The 22,001-nt window shown below is 38.5% G+C and overlaps 1 protein-coding gene across 1 annotated transcript in view; it reads left to right on the plus strand.

Moving 5' to 3' along the window:
* Positions 1–22,001, plus strand: part of ERICH3 (glutamate rich 3) — a 93,220-nt gene that overhangs the window by 13,542 nt on the left and 57,677 nt on the right. Inside the window, 3 exon segments of the mRNA XM_068961185.1 lie at positions 313–441; positions 5,671–5,829; positions 12,262–12,480. Coding sequence (XP_068817286.1) covers positions 313–441; positions 5,671–5,829; positions 12,262–12,480 — 507 coding nt within the window.

A 22,001-nucleotide genomic window follows, 5' to 3' on the forward strand; every position in this document is an offset into this window, starting at 1 on the left:
TGATCTGCTTCAAGCAAATTAATAAACATTATGCTAAAACTAAGGATACATTGCGTCTGTGGCTATTACCATGAGCACAGCTATTCCTTTTGGTAAAGCATACTCAATTTCTTGCCTTTCACTACCATACCCAACTCTCTAGTAAAGCTGTGGAAACATCTCCTCGTTATTATGATGGTCCCCGGATGGAGTACTTTTGAAAAGCACGGGAAAGAACTTCTCTAGTCATATAACACTTCTTCTCTGGCAGGTATTAATTTAACCTAGATGACTAATTATGCATTGATTTATTAAATCACTTTCTTATTCTAGGGAGAGCACACGAGATGGACTATAGAAAATAATATACCCCTCCTGTCTCCCCGCCCCCCCGTTGGCCCCAAGACTAACCGTGGCCATAGTGTTCTGGTTGATGAAGGGCATTCCAGTCCAGTAACACCGGTGAGTCACATTAATCATGCTGACTTGCACCATGCCAATAATTAATTCATGATTTCTTATAACTCTCAGAAAGAATGCTCTCTGGGTACATGGTTGTATCATCCTTATAGTCTTATATCCATTCAACTCTGTGCCTACTGAATGTCCCACCTTCATCCAATGTCACCGCTCTCAAATCCATTTTGTTACTACTAGATTAGTTTTCTTGAAGGGCAGATTATTTGTTACTTATATGCCCAAGTACCTTCACTGGCTCTGTGTTGCCTATAGAGAAATCCAGACTCTTGCAGCTGACATTTAAGATTCCAAAGCACATGACATCAGTTTAGCTATCTTAATATTTTTCCTCACCATTACCCTTTAGCACCCTATGTGCGAGTGTGCCAAGTCACTTCAGTTGTGTCTGACTCTTCGTGACCCTATGGACTGTAGTGCAGCACAATTGAGCCATTGGTTGTTCCATACATGTTCTGTGTTTTCTGACTTCTGGATCCTGTTCTTGCGATTCTCTCTACTCTTACCTTATCTGTAAAGGGTTTTTATGCACGCAAATTCAATATGCTACAGAACACGAACCAGATACTTACATCTGAGCTTCTTTTAGCAGAAGTATATGTACATAATCTAAAGGAAAAATAATTAAACGCACAAAAATTCTATTTAAAGAAATCACACACCCCTACATTTCATTCTAGTTCAATTCATTTACAACCTAGGGGTGGTATTTGCTTAAAGGAATAGGTAGCTTGAAACAATATAAATACAGGAAGAGATTTGCAAAATATTTGCTGGCAGTTGATGGTTTCAGCTTTCAACAAATAACTTTGATGATGTCTTTATTCTTGCTTTTTGTGGCCTAATATATTTCCTTGTTAGCATGAACATGTTTTGGATTGCATAGTATTTATAGAGGTATTGCAGTGAATTGAAGTAGATTATTGAAGTAGATTCATCACATATAGTGTTAAGGTTTGACATTTTTCAAAGGTAAATATATTTTGACATTTACCGATGAACAGCTCAAGTTATGAAAAGCAACTGTCTTTCCTTTGTTGTTACCATATTTCCAGGCTTCATTTAAATGTATATGTACACAAATATTCTTTCATTGGGTGGCAGATTCACTAGAATTTCAAAAGCTTATCCTGGGTGAAACAAAAGAAATAATCAAGTTCTGTTTTCTATCTTCCCACCTGTTTTAGGGAGAAAAAAACCTTCAAAGGCTTTTTTTTTCAATTTTCCAGCTGAACAGCCTCAATAAGTAGTTTATGATACATCCAGGAGATCTTAATGTGGCAGGAGTGAGAAAGTAATTTAAAAATTACAGGAAACACTGACACCAGCACTTTAGCAGCCTTTCTGTCTGGTAAGCCAGGATCCCTCACTTGATCACCCCCTGTGGTGCTTCTGCCCTGGAAGGGATACCTATTGTGATCTTGGAATTGTACTTCGCATTTTACAGCAATTCAAGTCCTTCTTTTTTGTTTTCCTGACTTGCTTATATACCCTCGAAACTTGACTCCTGACCTCTAGGTGCTATTGGGATGAAGATAATCCTTTGGGGATACTGCCATTCATTTTTCTCTTTTAACTTTCTTGAGTGAGTAAAGAAAGCATACAGTGAATAGCTTCTGCACTTGATCAGTAATTGCACCTGGACTTTCAAAATAGCATGTAGCTTTTAGCTGCACCATGCCATTAAAACTGTGGAGAGTCATTCAAGTAATTTTGTACATGCTTGGAAAATTCACCCCCAGAGATTTTCTTAGAAGAATTAGAAATGCTCAGCTATGCTGAGTAATCACCAGGTAGTGAATTTCAATTCATATTCTGGTACCGTTTTGAAAATGTTAAGCTACAGTGCCATATTTATTCCCAGAAAATACATTATGAACAGTTTAAAGTGTAGCAAATTTAAGGTGGCTTCTGATGTGAACTACAACAGTTTGTAGCTCACAGCTGTTAGTTGAATGGTACAGATTTGTTTTTTAGAGATACATGTAATCAGTTAAACATTTGACTGCCACATTCATCTAACTGAATGCAAATGTGGGGAAGTAACATTTAGAGCACAGCAGCAAATAGATCATGTTTTAGTTTATAGGAACCTGCTTTCCAAATCCTGCGTTCAGTGTATTTTTATTCGGTTGGATTTTTAGACAGGAGTGAGTCTTAAGGCATATTTCTTTCACAGAGATCAAAAGAATTCTTTTGGATAATCTGATTCCCTTTCTCAGAAAACATCTAGCTTGATTTCTCTTTGTGGGTTTTAAGACCTTGCACCTTTTGGCTCATAGAGGCTTACGTCCTATTTCTTTAAACTAAATGTTGTTCTAGTCAGTCCACTTGGTTTCCTGTCTAGGTTTGTGTGCAGAGACCAAGATAACCACTTTAACGTGAGGATATGCTCCCCATCTTAAGTTTCAGGTCCTGTGCTGTCTCTACTTTCTCAGTCATAAAAAGCTCAGACTCCTTTTGGGTCACTGATCTGCTATATTTAGTGTGTGGTCTTCATCCACTCAAGCCACGATGGCATATTTTTGTTGTTCAGTTGCTCAGTCATGTCCAACCCTTTGTGACCCCATAGGCTGCAGCATGCCAGGCATCCCTGTATATTACCATGTGGATATTTCAGCTTGAGAGAAGAGGACAGGGGAAAGTGAAGACAGTTTTTTTCTTTCTAAGAGCATGATCTGGAAGTTTCATATATCACTTCTGCTCACATCTCATTGGACAAAACTGAGGCAAATGTCTATATAGAATTGGAAAAGATGCTGGGAAATATAGTTCTTATTTGTTATAGCCATCTTCCCTAATGGGCTTCCTTGGTAGCTCAGCTGGTAAATAATCTGCCTGCAATTCAGGAGTCCCCAGTATGATTCCTAGGTTGGGAAGATCCCCTGGAGAAGGAGTAGGCTACCCACTCAGTATTTTTGGGCTTCTCTGGTGGATCAGTCAGGAAAGAATTTGCCTGCAATGTGGGAGACCTGGGATCGATCCCTGGGCTGGGAAGATCCCTTGGAGGAGGGCATGGCAATCCACTCCAGTGTTCTTACCTGGAGAATCCCCATGGATTGCAGTCCATGGGGTAGCAGAGTTGGACATGACCGAGTGACTAAGCACAGCACACATATTCCCTAATAAATGTTATATTACATGAAGAAAGGAAAACAGATCTTGATATATATTACTTTTGCTCTCCTTCCCACGTTTGGTTCACAACTGATTCTTCTTACTTGGATGTCCAAATTCACCATCCCTCTTTTCTATTTAACATTATCCTTTATTGCTCATTCATTTCGATAAAATGTAACTACTTCTGTGAAACTTTCACTTTTAATACTTGTCTCATTGGCTTATTCCAAATAACTTTAAGTTCTAATTTCGTTAGTTCCCAGGTATTTTGTTATTATTCTCTCTTTGATAGTATTTGTGTGGTTCAGTTGACACTAATTGTCTTGTGTTGCCATTAGATGTTACAAATTACTGTTTCATCTCCTCACAGTGACTAGAGTTGGAATTCAGTAAGTGCTGACTTAACAAAAGCAGAGCTTTGGCAATGTATAACACGCTTGTCAAGATGGTACTAAGATCAATTTTTGCTCATGGGAGCAGCCCTATCACCATTTTTTATTTATTTATACAACACTTTTCCAGAGTTGAATATTTGTAGTCACTGTTCTTTAGAGTCAATGTAATACACCTTTTTTATGAATCATTTACATACTATCTTTCTCACACCCTCTTACCCAAATTTGCATGTATTATTCTTAACAGATTTACCAGTATTTTATTGTAATAGAACAACTGAGCCAAACATTTTGTTTTTTCCATTTTTGAAACATTGCTGATCTTTATGCTAAGGTTACAGTGTTCTGTCTGTGCTCCCAAAGGCACATCTAATGCTCTGAACTGGCACTTTTGGTGTTCTCTGCAGTGCATTCTTGATTAGAAAATGCATCAGTCAGGGTCTCAGCAGGAAACAGATGGCTCACACAAATAGGGTAATTAGGATGAGTTTAATAAAGAAACTATTTAGAAAGATGCGGGCAGGGTTAAGGAAAACCAACTAGGGATGTAAAGCATGCTGGGGTGAACACAGCAGGAAACCACATCATGTAGGGCTAAGGGGAAAGGGAGGTATTGGAGACCAGAACCAGCAGGCGGTTTCTGGAAGAAGACTTCCTGAAGAGCTGTGGACTTTGGTGGAGGGACCCAGTTGGCCCATCGTGACCTTGGCAGGAGGGTCCAGCAGCATTAGGAGCCCGGTCTCCTTCCCTCCTGTCTTTGATCTCTTGCCAGTGTCTTTCACTGGCCAAATCCGACTGGAAACCTGAGGTTAGTTGGTATGGTCCACTAAGAAATGACTCCCAACAGCCAGAGCAGAAAGGAGAAAGCAGAGAAGAGGAGCAAATGGAAACTGTCTAGTTGGAAAACATCTCCAAACATCTACATTTTGATAGTGTTTTCCAAAGTTGCCAGTTACCAGTTCTTATTTTTGTTTTCCTAATAGTTCAAGGAAGAGATTGAATAAATGGTAATGCATTGGAGGTAAGCATTCGCCTTCCCTCATTTTGAATCATATTGTCTGCTTTTACTTCAGCACTAGTCTTAAGGCTTAAACCTAGAATGAGTTTATTCTAATCATGTGCTCTAGGTCTCTAAAATCGGAACATTATTCAACTTAACATTTAATTGAACAAAGGGCTTCCCAGGTGACTCAAATGATAAAGAATCTGCCTGCAATGTGGGAGACCTGGGTTCGAACCCTGGGTTGGGAAGATCCCTGGAGAAGGGCATGGCAACCCACTCCAGTATTCTTGCCTGGAGAATTCCATGGGCAGAGGAGCCTGGTGGGCTACAGTCCATGGGGTCGTAAAGAGTCGGACATGACTGAGCGACTAAAACTTTCATTCTGTGTTTAGCATCAACTAGGTATTGTAAGTGAGTTTACAGTACAAATAAAATATAGGAACCTAACAGAGAACATTTTTATCTAAAATACTCTACAATTGTGGCATTTAGGTATGTAGAAGACTTCCACACCATATGTTTTAACAAATACATTGGGTCATAAGGGTATGTATAATGGAAGGACATAATTAAAGTTTAATCTGTTCAGTAAAAAGGCACCATTAATTACTCTAGGCAATTTGTTGAGTTATTAATTGGTTCTGGAAACATGTCAAGATACTAATTTAAATGGAATTTTTTCCCCTAATTGTCTAGACAGCCCCTCGACCATATACTGCTCCCGGAAATATGCAGCCTCCAATTCGATTACAGCCTCTTCCCAGTAATCCTGCAGTACGAACTGTTCCAAAGATAACTTTGAGATCCAGATCAAAAACCTCATTGCTGGAAACTGAAACTCCATTTCCCATTGGGGTAAATGCTTTTTCTTCCCAGTTTTTAAGATGCTAGATTCAATTAATCTGATCAGTGAAATTTATATTCTGTACTTATTAAACACTTGCTCTGTACTTCTGTTTAATTACATTTTACTTTAATTGGAAGACCTATAATTTCTGTGTTATTGGGAAAAATAGTAAGGAATAGACTTGTAATAATAGAAGATGATCTCTCAAGAACTTGAAAGGTTGTATAAAAACCAAGAGGATCTTTTTATGGCTAGATATGACTTCTAACAGAATAGACACACTGTTGACTGCTTCCAAATTTTAAAATGCATGAAACCTAGAAAATGAAAATTTCCAAGAATAGGCTTGCATTTGCATGCTGACTTACTTTACCATCAGTGTATGAAATTGCTTCAAGTTTGACTCTGGAGAAGGTTGGATATAGAAGGAAAAGAATGTCTGTCTTTAAAAAATCCTGAATTAATCACACTCAGAAGCTTGACTATGCTTCTTTTTCAAGGTTATGTCTCAGGTAATTTTCACTTATTTTAAACAAAGCACATAAAGGAGGTAGGGAAGTCATAAAACATGAGTTACTCTAACAGGGAAGGACAATTGGGACATTTAATAATTAGAAAAGGTATTGTTTGTATTTCTAAGACCAAGAAGAAACATTTGCCAGCTTAAGAAAGAACCTGTGTTATGAGTACAATTGTAATTATGCTCAAATGGGTGAATTTAGTTCCAGTCATTATTAGGAAACGTAAGACATATGAAGTTAAGATGTTTTTACCTAAAGCTGACAGATGACCTTGTCACTAAGAAATTAATTTAAATAAATTATTTTTCATATTAAAAGTATAAATATAACACCCAAATGATAAATATTTTAATCCAACTAATGTGTTTTTTAGCTGGTGAAGCACTTTTCACAAATCTTACTTTAGTTAATTTAATAGTATATTATTGGAAAGAAGGATAAATTAAAAAGTTGTGGCATTTTGTCTAGGGAATACTACTTAGAGCTGGGCAGAAGTTATTGGGTCATAAGCCAATTCGGTTGACACTTTCTGGATCTGATCTCCACTTTAAGTGTCCAGAGATTTCCCATTTCAAGATAGTGTCCAGGAATGGTCAGGTCCTGAGATATTGTCTCAAGCTAACTAAACTAAGATGTGACAAGCCCATTTTTGTCACTATTGTAAATCAAAATAGGGAATCAAATCATAATTAGGGGCCATTAATTCACCAGATGTCAAATAAATCAAAGCTTGTAGAAACAGTACATTTTCCCCTTGTAGGCAGACCTAGATGGGAAGCCAGAGAACAATGAGAAGGTTGCCTAGTGAGTACAGAATCAGAATGAGGGGATATGGTAGAATGGAATGTTAATGGTATCAGGCTGTCTTAGCCCAATGCATCTGTCTCATCTTAGGAATGGGCTTGCCAAAGGTACCAGAAAGCTCAAAGGTCTTTGGCTAAAGCCCTCTGAATCCTCCAGGGATAACTTTGCCTTTAGGACTGGAAATATTCAAAGTCCAATGGGTGGCCTTTCCTCTCCCTTAGATAGTACTCAGATGGGCACTCTCCATGTTTGCCAAGGTGATTATATTGTTTTCTAAGTTCCTATTGTCTATTAACTCTACTTGATTGGACCCACTTTCTGTTAGATATGTGGCCATTATCAATCAGGTAATATTCAATTTCTTCTGACTGGTAAATGATTTTCTTTTAGGTGATTTTCCAAATCTGCTCAGAGGCACTGGGTAGATTTATTAATTAAATCTTTACAGGGCCTTTTATTTTACCATTTCCAAGTTTTGGGATGTGAATGAGTAAGGGATTGACATTCAATGGTAGCTTATGATTCATGTTTGAGGTTTGACAGTAAACAACAAAATTATGTAAAGAAGTTATCCTTCAGTTAAAAAATAAATTAATTAAAAAATGGTAGCTTATACGTGCTGACAAGGTTGAGATCAATTCCATGTTAATTTCAACCAGCTAAACTTAACATTTTTTATCCAGTGGAATTTAATTGGGCATTTACTTTTGACTGGGTCCTGCTCTAGGCATTAGTAATATATCAATTATAAAAGCAGACAATGTTCTCTGACTTTTTGGAGTTTATACTGTGATGTAGACAGTCAAAATATACTGCCAAGAAAGACATGTAATTCTTTCAATGGCATTGATGATGAAAATTACTTAATATAAAATCAAACAAGAAATTCCTAAAGAATAATAGTTTGCATGACTGCTGAGTATGTAGTAAGCACCCACTAAATAGTAAAAGATATGTATGGTGGAATTGTTTGAAGGTGTGACATACTTAAGTAAGTTGAGTTTTCCAAGTGTTAGGAGTGAGGATCTTTGAGTTAGGCAAAAGCAATTTGGTCAAAACAGATTGGTTGAGATGCTGTTGAGTAAATTAATGACATGACTAAAAATGATTATACTTGGAATGAGTTTCTTATACACTATTGATTGATAGGAACAGAAATTGGTACAACTATCTGTGAAGGCAGTATGGGAATATTTATCAACATTTTAAATGAACATGCTCAAGCATTTTAGCATATTGGAATTTATCCTAGGAACATACATGCATGTGAAGAGAAATAGATTCAGGAATTTTAGAATTATAATATTTCCAATAGTGAACGTTTGGAAGACACCTAAGAATTTATTGTTTAAAAATGTTATAGCATATTAAATAATATTTAAAAATAAGGTAAATTATTTATACTGCCATAGGGAGATGTCCAAGATTCTTTGGGCTAGAAAAAAAAGCAAGGTATGGAGCAGAAGTTTAATTTTTAAAAAATTTACTAAACTTCATTACCAAATAAGGCATGCCAATGATGGATGACTACTTAGAAATTAAAAGTAGAGCCTCCCAAGACCAAAAAGTTCTGAATTCATTGATTTTATTGTTTTATTATCTTATTTTCACTTCTTTAATTTATATTTGTTATTACAATGTCAGTGCACACCAGCACAGAAAAATTGGAAAATGTAAGAAAAGAAAAATGAGAGCATAAATAATACCTGCAACATCAAGCCATCTAATAATTCTAAGCCCCTTGGTGAATATCTATCTAAATACCTGCTGTTCATATAAATGTTTATTTCAATCAAAATTTGGAGTACCCATGCCTTTATTTAATCTGCTTTTGTTTAATAGCAATGAGAATGTTTGGGAATGACTTCTCTTTCTTAAAAATAACTTTTTACAATTTAAGCATCTCAAAATAAAAGATAAATCAGCTGAAAATAAATTTAAAACAATACTAAATAAATTGGTATAAGACAGATTTAAATGATTAAAGATAATCTAAAGTTGGAAAACTACCTCAGATATACAAAAATTATCAATATGTGAAAATTCAGAGGGTCAAATACACGTGAAACTAAAATTTTTGATTATACATTAGGTACTTTTTAGTCATTAAGGTACTTTTAAAAGTTGACTAGATTTATATGCTCCACCCCCACAAATAATCCAAATCCTTAAAGGCAACCCTGTGTTCAGAGTCTTCCAGTCATCCCTGATTTTATCAAAATCCACATATAAATTATTTAAGTGAAATGTATGACCATGCTTCATGGAGCTTTTTATGTCAGGACTCTGAAAGAATAGATTAACAGTATTCTTTTTAAAGCTTGATGAGAATCTTTTATAACAAAGCAAATTTTATTTAACTCTCCTGTTACTGATCTACTTGGTAGTTCAACTAAATTTTTTTTCTCTTTTTGTCATGGAAAAGCATTTTATTTTATATATTGCAGTGTGTACATGTCAATCCCAAGCTGATCAATTAAATTTTTTAGACATATTTGTGAGTATACCTCTGTGTGTATCCTTATACACACTTACATAAATGTACTTGTGCAGTTAACTGGGTAAAATTTATTCTTACAAGTTAAATTTCTAGGAGAAAATAACTTGAATAAAGACTGGGTCAGAGTCAAGGTTTTTGATTACTTGAAACTACATTATCAAGGAATGTTGTAACACCTGGATGGGTGAAATCAATGTAAAAAAAAAAGTGCAAATACCCCATCATTGAGTGGACTACCCAATCCTGTCTTGAAGTACAACACTTCAAACCTATTGATTTTAAATTGTTTCACTGTACTGGGTCCCTGTATATTTAATAAATCACTGAGGAAAAATCCCCAAAGTGCTATAAAAATGCCATGATTGTATGTTTGGTTTAAAATATATACTTAAATAAGTTTAGAAATCCATGAAAATTTGATTTGCTATGGATACTGCAAAATGCCATTTTTCAACAGATTGGGGGGTCCTAAGTTTGCCTATTAATATCAGTTGTGTTTGCATTTAATGTCAATGCCTGTAATTTTGAGTTGTGTTAGGTTACCACTTCTACTTCATGCATTTGTATGTCATGAAATGTGATTCAGTTCAATCATTCAGACATGTCCAACTCTTTGCCACCCCATGAACCACAGCACGCCAGGCCTCCCTGTCCATCACCAACTCCCAGAGTCCACCCAAACTCATGTCCATTGAGTCGGCGATGCCATCCAACAGTCCCATCCTCTGTTGTCCCCTTCTCCCCCTGCCTTCAATCTTTCCCAATATCAGGGTCTTCAAATGAGTCAGCTCTTTGCATCAGGTGGCCAAAGTACTGGAGTTTCAGCTTCAACATCAGTCCTTCCAATGAACACCCAAAACTGATCTCCTTGAGGATGGACTGGTTGGATCTCCTTGCAGTCCAAGGGACTCTCAAGAGTCTTCTCCAACACCACAGTTCAAAAGCATCAATTCTTTGGCACTCAGCTTTCTTTATAGTCCAATTCTCACATCCATAGATGACTATTGGCAAAACCATAGCCTTGACTAGACGGATCTTTGTTGACAAAGTAATGTCTCTGCTTTTATGCTGTGTATGTTGGTCATAACTTTCCTTCCAAGGAGTAAGCATCTTTTAATTTCATGGCTGCAGTCACCATCTGCAGTGATTTCGGAGCCCAGAAAAATAAAGTCAGCCACTGTTTCCACTGTTTCCCCATCTATTTGCCATGAAGTGATGGGACCGGATGCCATGATCTTCGTTTTCTAAATGTTGAGCTTTAACCCACCTTTTTCACTCTCCTCTTTCACTTTCATCAAGAGGCTCTTTAGTTCTTCACTTTCTGCCATATGGGTGGTGTCATCTGCATATCTGAGGTGATTGATATTTCTCCTGGCAATCTTGATTCCAGCTTGTGCTTCTTCCAGCCCAGCATTTCTCATGATGTGCTCTGCATATAAGCTAAATAAGCAGGGTGACAATATACAGCCTTGACGTACTCCTTTTCCTATTTAGAACCAGTCTGTTGTTCCATGTCCAGTTCTAATTGTTGCTTCCTGATCTGCATACAGGTTTCTCAAGAGGCAGGTCAGATGGTCTGGTATTCCCAACTCTTTCAGAATTCTCCACAGTTGATTGTGATCCACACAGTCAAAGGCTTTGGCATAGTCAATAAAGCAGAATAGATGTTTTTCTGGAACTCTCTTGCTTTTTCCATGATTCAGCGGATGTTGGCAATTTGATCTCTGGTTCCTTTGACTTTTGGAAAACCAGCTTGAACATCTGGAAGTTACATGGTTCATGTATTGCTGAAGCCTGGCTTGGAGAATTTTGAGCAATACTTTACTAGTGTGTGAGATGAGTGCAGTTGTGTGGTAGTCTGAGCATTCTTTGGTATTGCCTTTCTTAGGAATTGGAATGAAAACTGACCTTTTCCAGTCCTGTGGCCACTACTGAGTTTTCTGAATTTGCTGACATATTTAGTGTAGCACTTTCACAGCATCATCTTTTAGGATTTAAAAAAGCTCAACTGGAATTCCATCACCTCCACTAGCTTTGTTCATAGTGATACTTCCTAAGGCCCACTTGACTTCACATTCCAGGATGTCTGGCTCTAGTGAGTGATCACACCATTATGATTATCTGGGTTGCGAAGATCTTTTTTTGTAAAGTTTCTGTGTATACTTGCCACCTCTTCTTAATATGTTCTGCTTCTCTTAGGTCCATAACATTTCTGTCCTTTATTGAGCCCATCTTTGGTATCTTTAATTTTTTTAAAGAGATCTTTACAGGGCTATTACGTGGGGCTCCCCGGGTGGCTCAGATGGTAAAGAGTCAGCCTGCAGTGCAGGAGACCCATGTTTGATTCCTGGGTCAGGAAGATCCCCTGGAGAAGGAAACAGCAACCTACTCCAGTATTCTTGCCTGGAAAATCCTGTGGATGGAAGAGCCTGGCAGGGGTTCATGGGGTTGCAAAGCATCGGACAAGAGTGAGCAACTTCACTTTCACTTTGTTTGCCTGTTAATATCAGTTGTGTTTGCTTGCAATGTCAATCATAGTCTTGTCTGTAATTCTGAGTTATGTTGGGTCCCCAAATCTATTTCACTCATTCTTATGTCATGAAATCTAATTATAGGGCAAGAAGGCAATGATGAAGTTCAGGAACTCCGTGGACAATTCACAGGGAATGAATCGATACCAATTTCCAAGCATTAACCATTACATTATGCCTATTCCTCCTCCACTTCCTCCCACCAGTGGAAAAATCACAAGAGAAAATAGACCTGAAACATGGAGAAGGAGAAGATTTCGTCCAACCACTGCTCCAAATGGCTTAGAACCTGTCTTTACTAAGGTGATTATGGAATCAACTTTTCTTTCATTAATTTAGCACCGATTACATTGCACTATTAGATCTCTGGATGTGCAATAACAGAATCTAGGGAAATTGAATGCCAAATGACTCGCATAAAAAATATAATAATTTTGTAAATATAGTAATTGTAAACGTAAATGAATCTGAAACCAAATATTTAAGTAATCCAATTGAATAATTTAGCATAATTGACAAAAAATTAAGTAAATCGTATACTCAAATTTAGTTTGTACTATACCCATTTCCGAATCATTTATGTCCTTCAATTTGCCATTCAATCATGTCAGAAAGTATTTTAACATCTAATTTGTGAATATTCAGTAACATATTGAAAACCACAATGTACCATATAAAATAATTATGAAAACTCACTTTTAATAAGTTTTGGCAAATTACTGTATAATATTTATAAATATTTTCCTTTCCATGTTCTTAAAATATATTGTTTTGTTGTAATCATTCTTCAAAATACTGATAAAGAATGTAGCTCTAAGTGCATTTACACTTTTACAGATACAGACTAGTATGAAGGTCAAAAATCTCTTACTTTATAGTGTAAATACACAAGCAATAAGCTGTTATATGCAATTTCTGTGGTTATTGGCAACTGGCTGGGTCAACATTTCACTGTTGGAGAATCAGGGAGTGAAGTTCCAACACTGCACATTGATAGCATGCTGGCTCTTCAAAACCAGCCTAGTTCAAGTGCTTCATTTACCCCCATCCACATCTCTCTCCTAGCAGCTATTCTCACCAATAACCTTCTCTAAAAATTGAGACTATCTTCCTCTTGCTTCCCTAGTGGCTCAGACGGTAAATCGTCTGTCTGCAGTGCAGGAGACCCAGGTTTGATCCCTAGGTTGGGAAGATCCTCTGGAAAAGGAAATGGCAACCCACTCCAGTACCCTTGCTGGAAAATTCCATGGACTGAGGAGCCTGGCGCGGGCTACAGTCCATGGGGTCGCAAACAGTCGGACACGACTGAGTGATTTCACTTTCACTTTCCTCTTGCTTGCTTAGATTTCCTTCTTTCAATCCACCTTTCACCAATTCTCTGTCTTTGATGCGGTCTCTGACAGAGCATTATATCCTTCATCCTTGAGGTTCCCTCCCCTTTCTTCCCCAGCCCTGTTCCTTGAGCATATTTTTCCCATTACATGGCACTTTGCACGGCCTGTCGTTCTTCTCTCCTATTTGGATGTTTATTCTTCCTCTAATAGCCATCTATCTCTCAATATACCCAGGCCTTATATAGAGTAACTAAATCCTTTCCTCACATTCTGTGGCCTGAGACTTCTGTTGTCTCCTTTCCTACTGCAGAGTTCTGAAGTCTAGTTTACTATAGCTTCTTTCTAACAAGCAACCCCAGGTGGCTCAGATTACAGCAGCAACTTCTTTTTATCATTATTGTCTGTTGGTGTTCAGTGGCAATTCTGAGACCCAGACTGGATGAATCATTCCTGCCTGGGGGTGTTTGCCTCCTGGACAAACAGAGTCATGGAATGCTTTGTAGATTCCATTCAGGAGTGATACTTGTCACTTACACTTGAATTTCGTAACTAAAGCCTGACATAGAGTGGAGGTATCATCCTCTTATAAAGAGGGGGGTAGTGAATATTTGGGGCCATGATATTAGAATCTACTAATCCACAAATTTACTGTGTATTCTTTGAATGCTGGCATTTGTCTCCACCAGGCCAACAAACATGCTCTCTCAAAGGCTGTGGCCTCCATTTGCAAGAACTGTAATTTCCTCATCGTCCAATAAGGAGGCAAATTTGATTTTCTAATGTTAAAAATATATATTACTGAGATGAAGTCTACCCAGTCCTACTTTTCTAAAACATGTTTAAATATCATATAAACCATAAGAATATGTAAAATCTTTATGTTCAGGTTAAACAACAATTAAAAACCTGTGTATATACCATTACTTCTCAACAAAGTAGCAGACTTTTGTCATATGATAAGCCCCCTACTTCCTACCTTGTTACATCCCTGACTCATTCTCAGAGCAACCAGTATACTGACAAATGTATTAACTGAGTCCCTGCTTTTCTTTGGAGTTCTATTATTTATATGCATAAAACTTCAGAAAAAAGCTCACACTTAGCATCGTAATGAAAGGCTAATATTTCCAGGAGAAAATAAACTGAATGGAGCTTTAGGTCACCATCTAGGTTTGGTTCCTTACAGTTTTAAGAGCTCCTGGTGGGGAAGTAAGAGAAGTCAGGTCATGAGTGTTCCTAAAAAAATCAGTTCAGTTCAGTCACTCAGTCGTGTCCAACTCTTTTGCAACCCCATGGACTTCAGCATGCCAGGTTTCCCTGTCCATCACCAACTCCCAGAGCTTGCTAAAACTCATGTCCATGGAATCAGTGATGCCATCCAACCATCTCATCCTTTGTCATCCCCTTCTCCTCCTGCCTTCAATCTTTCCCAGCATCATGGTCTTTTCCAGTGAGTCAGTTCTTTGCATCAGGTGGCCAAAGTATTGGAGCTTCAGCATCAGTCCTTCCAATGAATATTCAGGACTAATTTCCTTTAGGATTGACTGGTTTGATCTTCTTGCAGTTCAAGGGACTCTCAAGAGTCTTCTCCAACACTGCAGTTCAAAAGCATCAATTCTTTGGCACTCAGCTTTCTTTACAGTCCAACTCTCACATCCATACATGACCACTGGAAAAGCCATGGCATTGACTATTATGGACCTCTGTCAATGAAGTAATGTCTCTGCTTTTTAATATGCTGTCTAGGTTTGTCCTAGCTTTTCTTCCAAGGAGCAAGTGTCTTTTAATTTTCTTAGAAAAATGGGGCTCACCAGAATCAGGGCATCTAGTGGATGGAGGAGCCTGGTAAGCTACAGTCCATGGGGTCACTAAGAGTCAGACATGACTGAGTGACTTCGCCTTAACTTTTCACATCCGTGCACTGGAGAAGGAAATGGCAACCCACTCCAGTATTCTTGCTTGGAGAATCCCAGGGACAGAAGAGCCTGTTGGGCTGCCATCTATGGGGTCGCACAGAGTCGGACATGACTGAAGTGACTTAGCAGCAGCAGCAGCAGTGAAGTCCTCATGTGAGCCAGATGCTGGATGTCCAGCAGGAATATACTCAGGCAAATGGGCTTCTGTAGCTGTGAACAGAGGAGAGAGCAGCAAATTCTCCATCCTGTGGTCATGACCAGTGAAGCATAGATAGATAAGCTTCTGAGCCAGCTTCCCCTGGGCATTCTACTTCAGGTTAGGAACACAGCGGATGTCAGCAGGCATCCTGGCTCTGACAGACCTTGGTGTGTCTGGCTCTCGAGTTCACAAGGCTTCAGTCTGACTTGGTCTTTTTTTTTTTTTTCTTTTTTTTAACTTCTGTTCTCTCTGTTTGGAAATCTTATTTGAGAATGTTGGTGCTACTAGACTGATGCTCTAATATTCTTAGCTTTTCTCTCATATTTTCTGCTTCTTTACCTCTTTGTTCTACTTGCTGGGAGATTTCTTCAATTTTATCTTACACACATTCTATTGACATTTTTCTTTTTTAAAGTTTTATTGAAGTATAGTTGATTTAGAATGTTCTGTTAAATTTCCACTGTACAGTAGAGTGACTCAGTTATATATCCTTTTTCATATCCTTTTCCATTATGATTTTTCACAGGATATTGCATCCAGTTCCCTGTGCTGTATATTGGACTTCCCAGATGGCTCAGTGGTAAAAGAACCACCTGCCAATGCAGGAGACGCAGGAGATGTGGGTTCAATCTCTGGGTCAGAAAGATCCTCTGGAGAAGGAAATAGCAGCCCATTCCAGTATTCTTGCCTGGATAATTCCATGGACAGAGGAGCTTGGTGGCCTGTAGTCCATAGGGTTGTGAAGAGTTGCACAACACTGAGCACACGTGCACGCTAGACATTAGGACCTTGTTGTTTATCAGTCTTGTATATAATAGTCTGCATCTGCTAATCCCAGACTGTCAGTCTTTCCTTCCCCAACCCCCTTCCCCTCGGCAACCACAAGTCCGTTCTCTATATCTGTGGGTTATTGGCATGTTTCTTTTCCTGCCATATTTTAAATCCTAGAACTCCTTTTGTTTACTGAATGCTACTCTTAAAAAGCATCTTGTTGTGTATGATTTTGATCCTTTGGTACTTGTGGAGATCTGCTTTGTGGGCTAAAATAGGCTCAATTTTTGTAAAGAATGTGATTCTTTAATTGTTGGGAGCAGAATTCTTCCAATAGGTAAGAAATGTCCAATTGTGTTACTCGTAATTTTACATCTTTATTATTCTTTTTATCTGTGTGGTCTCTTAGTTCTTGAGTTCTAGTCAGAATTAATTCTCTGTATTTGTGGATTTGTCTGTTTCTTCCTGTAATTAATTGAGTTCTGTTTTGTAAATATTGAGAATACTTGGTTATATGCCCTCAGATTTAGGATACTTTATCTTACCGGTAAAAATATTCTTTATTATTAAAAAAAGATCCTCTTTATTATTACTTTTGGCCTCAAAATCTACTTTGTCTAATAGTATTTCTCCTTATTTTCTTTAGATTATATATTGTTGTTCAGTTGCTAAGTTGTGTCTGACTCTTTGAGACCCCATGAACTGCAACACACAAGGCTTCCCTGTCATCCACTATCTCCCGGAGTCTGCTCAGACTCATGTCCACTGTGTCAGTGATGCCATCCAACCATCTCATTCTCTGTTGCCCGCTTCTCCTCCTGCACTCAATCTTTCCCAACATCAGGATCTTTTCCAATGAGTCAGCTCCTTGTAACTGGTGGCCAAAGTATTGGAGCTTCAGCTTTAGCATCAGTCTTACCAATGAATATTCAGGACTTATTTCCTTTAGGATTGACCGATTGGATCTCCTTGTAGTCCAAAGGACTCTCAAGAGTCTTCTCAAGCACCGCAGTTCAAAAGCATCAATTCTTTGGCCACTCAGCCTTCTTTATGGTCCAACTCTCAGATCTGGAAAAACCATAGCTTTGCCTAGGCAGATCTTTGTCAACAAAGTCATATCTCTGCTCTTTAATATGCTGTCTGCATTTGTCATAGCTTTGCTTCCAAGGAGCCAAACATCTTTTAATTTCAAGGCTGCAGTCACTGTCTGCAGTGATTTTGGAGTCCAAGAAAATAAAATCTGTCACTGTTTCAACTTTTTTCCCATCTATGAAAACCACAGTCACAGAAAGATTATTTTTATATATATGAATATATATATTTACTTTTACTTTCACTCTTCAATGTCTTTAAAGCTTTAGACTTTAAATATGTTCATGTAGCATATGTGTGCTTTCTGTTTATTTCAACTGAGAATCTATCCATTTCATTAGTGAGTTTAATTACTGATTTATTTTGTGGTATGTTTAGACTTATTTCTACTGTCTTAGTTTATATTTTCTATTTACCATGATTTTCCTTTGATAGTAGTGTCTTACGTTATTACTGCCTCCTTCTTGAAGCTTCTCTCTCTTGCCTCGTGGCACTCTACTTTCATGGTTCTTTGCTCTCTCCTTTCACCTATTGTCTTGCTCCTCTGTATCTCTTTCATCTTCAACCCTAAACCTGGACATCACCATAGGCTTAGACCCTTGACACTTGTCTTACTTCTCAAAATGTGCTCATCTTCTCAGGCGGCTTCAGTAGTTTTCTAGATGTCTCTTGGATCTGTCACTAGCTCCTAGGTCCTGGGTTTAAGAATGAAATTGGCACAGTGGGGTAAATCGTGTGCTTTCATGTAAATATTTGGGTTTATTTTACATTTGATCTAGAAAAGACTCATCTAAAGAAAGGTGGCTCTCATGATTAATTTACACATTAAATTCATACTTTCATGACTACCATCACAAAGAAAATGCTCTTAAAAGAAAGAGCCAAAGAAATACGGCTTGCTGGTGGCCTGTCCCCTGTTCCCCTGTGCGTATGCAGAACAGGATCCCTGGCTTCTTTGGCCTCTGTCTCTAGGCCATGATCCAGGAAGCCAAATGACATGGTGTAAATTTCACAGCCCAGCACATTGCTCCTGTACCCTGTTGCTTTATAATGTGAATATATAATACCTGCAGAGCTTATAATGCTTTAATGGAATCTCTGCAGTGAGTTAGATTTTACTCTGAGTTTTACCTCACCAATCTGCAGATTTTTGTGTTTCCACTCAGGACTGCCTATCACCTATTCTACATAGCCGCCTACTGAAAATATGGATGTCGTATATACTGTTTATAGGTGTCAACAGTGTTTATAGATGTGAAAATAAAGGCTTTCAAATAAGAACTTGTATGCGTGCTAAGTTGCTTCAGTTGTGTCCGACTCTTTGCAACCCTATGGACTATAGTCTGCCAACCTCCTCTATCCATGGGATTCTCAAGGCAATAATAGTGGAGTGGGTTTCCATTTCCTGCTCCAGGGGATCTTCCCAACCCAAAGATCGAACCCGCATCTTCTACATTGCAGGTGGGTTCTTTACCACTCAAGCCACCAGGGAAGCCCAAATAAGAACCTACTTAAATATTATGTTTATCAATTTAAAAAATGAAACCTAGTTTGCATTAATTTCTTATATGTTTTATGAAAGAGAGGGCAAAGAGTTTCTCCAGGCTTGAACTAGTCTGGGGCTTTCTCCTATTTGCCTGAGGTCCCCTGTCTACCTTCTAGACTTCAGATAGTGAAGTGAAAGTGAACTCACTCAGTTGTGTCCGACTCTTTGCGACCCCAAGGACTGTAGCCTACCAGGCTCCTGCCTCCATGGGATTCTCCAGGCAAGAGTACTGGAGTGGGTTGCCATTTCCTTCTCCAAGACTTCAGATAAGCACTATACAATTACAGATGCCTGAAAGGTAGGTAGGAAGTTAGCAGAGAGGGAGGGAGTTAGCAGAGCAGGGAGCAGAGAGTTAAAGGCAGGAATGGGAGAGGAGTGTAAGCAGAGTCCATCTCAGTAGTAGTAGATTCTGAATAATGGTGTTAAAATTAAACTGTGTAGAATAGCTCCCCAATTTTTTCTCCCCTGCTTAAAACCTTTCACTAGCTTCCACTTTCCTACTGAAAGTGAGGTAGTCTGCCTGCTTTAAAATGTCGCATTATTCTTCACCTATGTTGAGACCTATAGATCAGGATACTTGCCTTTAAGTTTGTCACTTACAGTTCTCAAGAGGAAGGGACATGCCTATTTATTTTAGTCAGGCTTCCACCTAGAATATTGTTTGACCACATATCTGGCACTGTGGCTCAGCAAAGTTGATAGATAAAATTAACCATCACACCAGGCCTTGTAGGGTCACCCAGGGAAGCACCAGGACTGTTAGGAATGAGGGTGGGAGGAAAAGGTGGGAAAGAGCATCTGTTGTGGTTTCTGAGGAAGGATCAGGCAACAGAGGGTAAGCAGGCTTAGGACAGGATGGTATGAATGATTTTGGCAGGCTTCTGTGTTGGGCTGTCCTCAGTTGTCTGGTGCTTGGTAAGGATAGGGGAATATGGGTCCAGTTTGTTAGAGACTGGGGGAGGGTGGATATGGGTTCTCAGTTGGTTAGTTTGTATATGATAAATGTTGTCCTAGGCAAGCCATTTATTATGTCTGGTGGTTTAGTCACAAAGTTGTGTCCAGCTCTTGTGACCCCATGGACGGTAGCCTGCCATGCTCCTCTTTCCGTGGGATTTCCTAGGCAAGAATACTGGAGTGGGTTGCCATTTCCTTCTCTGGGGGATCTTCCTGACTCAGATATTGAACCAGAGTCACTTGCGTCTCCTGCATTGGGCAGGCGGATTCTTAGCGACCAGGGAAGCCCTTAATATGTCTAGGAACTGGTTAGTCTTGGGTGAGGTATATCCCAGGGTCAGCAAGGACCCAGATGTCAAAACATCAGAATAAAGGGGCATGCCTAGTGTACTAGCTTTTAAGGGCTTCTGATTTTGGCCCTTTTCCAGCTTTCTCTCTGCTCCTAGCCAAGCCAAGCTGAACTATTTTCTATACCCTCAAGTTGTTGGTCTACTACTTCCCCATCTCAGGTATATACTTTTTAAAAATTAGTTTATGCCAGATATTCTATGAATTGCCTGAGAATGCATAACAGATAAGAAGAATGTATTTCTCCACCTATCTTTCCCTGTTCTTCTCAAAGACTTTATGCTCTATACTGTATTTCTCTACACAGTAATAGGATTCCATCTCTTCTTCCCTTCAAAAGGACTTTGTTACTTTTCCTATGTTCCTTAATATTTTCTGCTTAACGTAAATATTCATGTACCTTTATTCTTACTTCTACTCCCAGGTTATGAAGCTTGTTGAGAACAGGTGTTTGATTTTATTTACATTTAGTCACATGTTTATTAGCAGTGTGTTCATAAGTGGGTATTGCTTAAATCCATGCAAAAAGTAAGTTTTAGTTATACTTTTTAGCTTAGGTAAATATTGCAGATGACAGTTATGCCTTTCAGGTATAGATCCCTTTTCTCCAGTAACAAATAAAGCCTAACAAATATTAGCTTTGTGGGGAAATTGCACATTTCTTCTGTTTGAGTTAATTTAAGTAATATTTTTAAAATTTAAAATACTTCAAAAATTTCTTCTAGCCAGTGCATTACCTTGGTATTTTTACTGTTAGTTTTTCTCATCAGTAGACTAAGATTTGAGAATGAAAAGGGAAAAATATCAGCATGATTTTAATATGTGGTAATTCAACATATTTCATGGTAGGCTTGATTTATTTTAGGCAACATTTTCCTTTAAACAATGCTTTTGCTTAAAATTAGCACTGCCGTTTGGTAACTACATAACTAAAAGGAACTTAAAAACAGTATACAAAAAGTCAATTCAACAATCAAAATATCTTTGCAGCTGGCATTGTAGAACAACACCTTAGAAGAAAGGAAGAACCAGAAATGCTTCTAGGAGTCAGGGCAGACTATTACTAAGAGGGTCCGATTTGGGGGCCTTCTCACCAAAATCAAAATCCAGCTGGATAATTTCTGGTCTTAACAGACTTAATGAATTCATTCTGTTGTGGGAGACGAGGAAGTAAAGGATCCAGTGTCAGTTCAGCATCCTCAAAATCTGGAGCTCAGATTCCTCTAGAAGTCCAGAAGGACCAAGGTGTTTGAGAGTAGGTCAGGAATTTGCATGAGATATAGGTCATACAGTAGTAAGAAAAACAGGCAGGGGTAAAGGGCAAGGAAGATGCATAGTAAGAGCAAAGGAGGGAGAAGGAGAGAACAAGTTAAAGCCAGTGAGAAAGAGAAGGGAAAGAGCAGAACTAAATGAGGAAAGTGAAGACAGGTTTCCATCACAACCAGTGGCTTCCTGAAACATTAGGGTGTGAGCACTGCAGCACTCTTCCTCTGGCTCAAGTCAGAATTTCCTCTCCTAAAGACTTGAATAGGGCTTCCCTAGTGGCTCAGTGGTAAAGAATTTGCCTGCCAGTGCAGGAGACATGGGTTCAATCCCTGGGTCGGGAAGATCCCCTGGAGAAAGAAATGACAATCCACTCCAGTATTCTTGCCTGGGACATCCCA

Source organism: Capricornis sumatraensis, chromosome 2, assembly GCF_032405125.1.
Source record: "Capricornis sumatraensis isolate serow.1 chromosome 2, serow.2, whole genome shotgun sequence".
Classification (NCBI taxonomy): Eukaryota; Metazoa; Chordata; class Mammalia; order Artiodactyla; family Bovidae; genus Capricornis; species Capricornis sumatraensis.